The sequence below is a fragment of the Lipotes vexillifer genome, unplaced genomic scaffold (assembly GCF_000442215.2).
Source record: "Lipotes vexillifer unplaced genomic scaffold, Lipotes_vexillifer_v1.1 scaffold472, whole genome shotgun sequence".
Lineage (NCBI taxonomy): Eukaryota > Metazoa > Chordata > Mammalia > Artiodactyla > Lipotidae > Lipotes > Lipotes vexillifer.
In genome coordinates this window covers 2,677,234-2,682,481 of record NW_006797698.1, presented here as the reverse complement: position 1 = coordinate 2,682,481, position 5,248 = coordinate 2,677,234, and the positions used below count along the sequence as shown (strand labels likewise).

At 53.0% G+C, this 5,248-nt stretch overlaps 1 protein-coding gene across 1 annotated transcript in view; it reads right to left on the bottom strand.

Moving 5' to 3' along the window:
• Nucleotides 1-4,844: 4,844 nt before the first annotated feature.
• ZNF467 (zinc finger protein 467) overlaps nt 4,845-5,248 on the bottom strand; it is a 5,586-nt gene continuing 5,182 nt past the window's right edge. Inside the window, exon 5 of the mRNA XM_007469877.1 lies at nt 4,845-5,243. Coding sequence (XP_007469939.1) covers nt 4,845-5,243 — 399 coding nt within the window. The remainder of the gene's footprint in view (nt 5,244-5,248) is intronic.

Genomic DNA, 5,248 nt, shown 5'->3' with positions numbered 1-5,248 from the left:
ATAATTCACCATCACTTCTGGAAAGGGAACATTCTGCAACCAACACACGAGCTTGCTTTCAGTTGCTTCCTGCTTTTTCTCAGGGGTCTGCCCCCTGGAAGTGTGGCTTGCTGCCTTGGGCCCAGGGGCAGGAACCCCTTTCCCTCTCCCAGGATACAGACACTCCTTAATACGGTGAGTGAATGTGACCACAGTACCCGGCTGGCCGAGAGCCCAGTCCGAGGAGGTGAGATCTCAGCAAGTCACCCCACCTTCCAGAGACCCCTCCCGACCCTCCACTTGCACTTCATTGCTGTTCACCCCTCATCCCATGGCCCTTTGCATGCTTCCCTTCCACACTGATCACTAGATCCATCCACTGAGCCCCTGAGGACCAGGAGCGTTGAGGGTCCTCTCTGCAAAGACACCGAGCTTGGTGTTTAACTATACAGGCTCTAGGGAAACGCAAGTCAAAACCACAAAGAGGGCTTCCCTGGTGGCACAGTGGTTGAGAGTCCGCCTGCCGATGCGGGGGACACGGGTTCATGCCCCAGTCCGGGAAGATCCCACGTGCCGTGGAGCGTCTGGGCCCCGTGAGCCATGGCCGCTGAGCCTGCGCGTCCGGAGCCTGTGTTCCGCAACGGGAGAGGCCATAACGGTGAGAGGCCCACGTACCGCCAAAAAACAAAACAAAACAAAACAAAACGCAGAGATCACCGCACACCTGTTAGAATGGCTACTATCAAAAGAACAGAAGACAACCAGGGTTGGCGAGAAAAAATGGAACCCTTCTGCACTGTTGGTGGGAATGTAAAATGTGCTTTTTAAAAGTACAGGCTCTAGGATCAGACCACTGGGTTGCTTTCATCACATATGCTGTGTGACTTGTGCAAGTAACTTAGACTCTCTGAGCTTCTTTTACCTCATCAGAAAAACTTGACCAAGGACAATGATGCCCACTCATAGGGTGGCGGAAAGAAAAACAGAGCAACGCTTGTAAAGCCCTTAATTTGTAGTGTACTTAGCACAGAGTATTGGACACATTTGAGTTTATAACTACTGTTACTATTCCCAGCATCGAACAGTGTCAGACACACAAGCAGGTACTGTATACATGTTTGTTGAATGAATGAAGGAAGGAAGGAATGACCTTGTTCAAATGGCCTAATTGCTCTGTGCTCAGTTTCCACATCTATAAAATGGGGATAATAATGGTAGTTATTGTGAGTTTTGGCTATGTTAATATATATGTAAAGAACTCAGGTCAGGCCCCGGCACATAGCAAGTATTAGGTAAATATTAGCTACCATTATGATTAGCGGTAATCACAACAACCCCTTTTCATACTGCCTGCCCTGTCCCTCGTCCCTCGATAGTTTCTTTTGGGGTGGCTGACACAGGGAGGTGTAGTGCTGGGCCCAGCTCGGTGAAGGGCTATGGAAGAAGGGAGTCCTGAATGTTCGATGCCTCGCTGGCAGAGGACCTGGAACGGGGCGTCCTGGAGATGTGAGTTCTCTCTGCACTGGCCCTGAGCTGGGTGACCTGTTCTCATCTCAAACTGTGTGCAAATACCTGATCCCCTGCAGCCTGGCGCCTCAACATAAGGTTTAGCACTTAAGAGTTCCCAGTTCCTCCTGGTTCCTCCCACCTCCTCTTGGTCTCTTCCAGTTGTAGCCACCTTCCAGACTCACCAGGACCCTCCTCCTGGCAAAGCCATCCCTGACTGTTCCAGCCCAGGCCCTCCCCCTTCTCGGAACTCCTCCAATACCTGTATCCTGAAGAATAGAATAGAACACCTGGGCCCAGACCACCACATATGATGGTCCAGGTGTTTTATGAAACTCAAGCCTCTCTCCCATCTAAGGTTTAGGTTTGTGAGTCAGGGATCTCGGCTTTTGCTTCTTCGGAGTGTCCCAGAGCACCCAGGGTTCTGGGCCCCAAAGCAACCAGCTGCTTGTCTTATATCTGGACTGTAAATGCCACAAGGACAAGATCTTCTGTTCAATTCCCTACAACGTTTACGCAAGGCTGGTTGGACTCCAAAGCTCACCAGTACTTCTGGGTGGAAGATTGCAATGCCTGTCTCCCTGGCTTCTGAGCCAGCCAGCCGAGCCAGGGGAACATCTGGAATCTTTCTGACTCAAGATTTGCAGGGATGTCCGGCAGGTCACTCTAACTGGCAGTTCTCGTCCAACCCTGCAGATGGAGGGGAAGGAGGTACAGGAGGAGGCCACTCGGAAAGTTCTTTGTCTTACTAATTATGTGATAGGCAGACTTCACTAAAGCCTGGATTAAGGCTCTAAGTCTACCTATTTCATTTTGCTGATTCCATCGCTGCCAAACAGCCTCTTTATCACTAACTTAGTTTCCCAAGCATAGTGTTACCTAGATGCAAAATAGGCACATTTAGAGCATCGGAGTATTTTCTGATCCAAAGCGCACCGGCTGCGGGGTTTGCAGGGATCTCCTGCTTTTTGAAAGTTCGAATTTCACCACTTCACTTTTATGAAAGACCTGCATTAGTACCTGCTTTCGCCACCTGCAAGGAATCTGAAGGGGATTTTTGCGTTTATGAAAAGTGAAAATAGCAATTTATCCAGCATCTGTTCTGCCCTTATAGAGGCAGCGTACCCCAAGCAGTGAGAGAGACCCTGCAAAACTCCTTCCTGGGAGCCACACTCAGCATGCCAGCATCAAGCCACCAGAGCTTTGAACTGTGTCTGTGAGCATCTGTGCTTCTCCTCTGGCTGTTCCGTGCATCCATTAGCAAGATGTGTCCTAAAGTGATTGCTTCTCCACTTTACGATGTTTCAGCTTACGGAAGGTTTCATAGGGACGCCCTACTTTAGGATAGCTGGGGAAACCTGTATTTAAAACACACCAGGCTGTCTCCTTCGCTGACCATTTCCCCTCCTTCTCAAAGTGGAAAGGCAACAACTTAGGAATGGAGCACGTGTGTGCTTTGGGTGCCAGTTCGTTGGTGTGGGTGCTTGAAGGAGCCAGCTAAGCCGTGGGGACGGTCTTGAAGCCCGAAGCAGGCAAGAGGCACTGTCCTCCTCTGTTCACTACTGTCCTCTGTTCAGCTCTTCGTCTTTTCCGCCTCCCCCAGCACAATGGTCATCACCAGAATGGCTGTGGGGCTGGGTCCCACCTAAGATTTCCCAGGTCTTGCATATTCAGACCAGTTGGACTTATAAGACTGGGATAGGAAGGAGGTGGGAACCCAGCAAAAGGACCAGGAGGAGGGGCTACCCACTTGCTCTTTGCTCCCATCCTTCAGGGCTCACTTTACAGGTGTCCTCATCCTGGGAACCTCCTCTGACTTTTCCTGAATTTGGGACGCCACTCCCAAAGCCCTCTGTGCTGGCCCTCACCCCGCACTCCTCGCGTTTCCTGCAAGCTCTGTGGGGGCAGGGTCCTGTCTGTCTTGCTTGCTATTGTTTCCCAGTGCCTAGTGCAGGGCTTGGCACATAGTAGGCACCCAATAAATATTTGCTAGGGTTACTTTTGGTGATAGTGCCATTAGAATTGGAAAAAAAGCCTCAGCCCTCATCAACACCAGCAATCTTTTTTTTTTTTTTTGCGGTACGCAGGCCTCTCACTGTTGTGGCCTCTCCCGTTGCGGAGCACAGGCTCCAGACGCGCAGGCTCAGCGGCCATGGCTCACGGGGCCCAGCCGCTCCGCGGCATGTGGGATCCTCCCGGACCGGGGCATGAACCCCTGTCCCCTGCATCAGCAGGCAGACTCTCAACCACTGCGCCACCAGGAAAGCCCCAGCAATCTTATTTTAATAAGAAAGCAGAGGCCCAGGAAAATGAGGACTCTGCCGCAAGTCCTACAAGAGGCTGAGGAAGGGTCAAAGGTAAGACTTCTCACTCCAAGTCCAACACGTTCCCCCATCATCCCACCCCTCCCAGTCACTGCCAGCCAGCCCAGCTCTCCTGCCAGTCTAGGCTGAGGAAGCACAGCTACAGAAACGTCTGCACCCATGATAAAGAGAGAACCTATGGGAAAGTGTGATGCGAAAGCAACCTTCATCTGTCACTAACGTCTTTCCTCCTGCTGCCAGGCAGAGTGGCAGGTGGGGCTGCTGTTCTGAGATTCCCTTGGGAGAGCTGGAAACAGAGGCAGAGCCCTGGAGCTCCAGAGCCCTTGGTAGCACGCCGTCCCCATAGGAATGGCCAGGGGCACCCTGTCCCCTCTCTTTGCATTCCCTACAGTTCTAGCCTTTGACACCTGGCATGAGAAATGTATACTGATGTTTCTTCCTTGTGAATTTGAGCTAAAGGCAGGGAGCAAGATGGTGATTTAGCAATTAGCTGGATCATATTTTGATTTGATAAAGGCCATTACCGGCAGCTGGCTAAATTTAACTCACGCAGGATAGGAAGGAAAGGGGTGTCTGTGTGTGGATTAAGGTGGGTGGGTGGATGAGAAAAGTCTGGGGTTCCATCCCCCCAACTCATTTCACAGCCCCAGAACCTTCAGATTGTAATTTTAATGAAACTTTCAGTACACAGATCACCATTCTTTCCCTCCCTCGTAGAGGTTCCTGACTCAGTCTTTGGTCAGGAGTGGTCCGGGAAATGTCTGCTTTCCGATGGGGTCTCTAGATGGGAGATTTCCAGGAACTCAGGCCTGAACTGTTCCTAGCAAGGATTCACTCTCAGCACTGTTTTTGTCCCAGAATGTCAAAGCCGGTTATCCTTTCCAGACTTCTCCCCAGCAAGACAGAGAGGGAAGGAAAATGGCCAGAGGCTGTCCAGGCTGTCGTGCTCCTTCGCCCAGGAGATGTCGTCGGGCATGGGTCTCTAGAACCAGGGAACAAAAGAAGGCAAAGGCAGGGCCCGGCCTAGAAGGAGGCTCAGAAAAAGAGCGGGGATGCCGCCACCTCGGTGGGAGTGGGCCAGACGGGAGCCAAGAGGTCAGATTCGGAGGTCGGGTGGGCGGCGCCGCCGTGGATGCGCTGGTGTCGCGCCAGGTGGGTCTTGCGGCTGAAGCTCTTGCCGCACTGAGGGCAGGAGAAGGGGCGGGAACCCGTGTGGACGGCCTGGTGGCGGACCAGGTTGGTTTTGGAGCTGAAGCTGCGGGCGCACACGGCACAGGCGTGGGGCCGACTGCCTGTGTGCACCGCCTGGTGGCGGCCCAGGTGCGACTTGCGGCTGAAGCGGCGGCCGCACTGCGCGCAGGCGAAGGGCCTGGCGCCGCTGTGGGCCCTGGAGTGGGCCACCAGGTTGGGCCGCGAGCCGAAGCGGCGGCCGCCCCGCG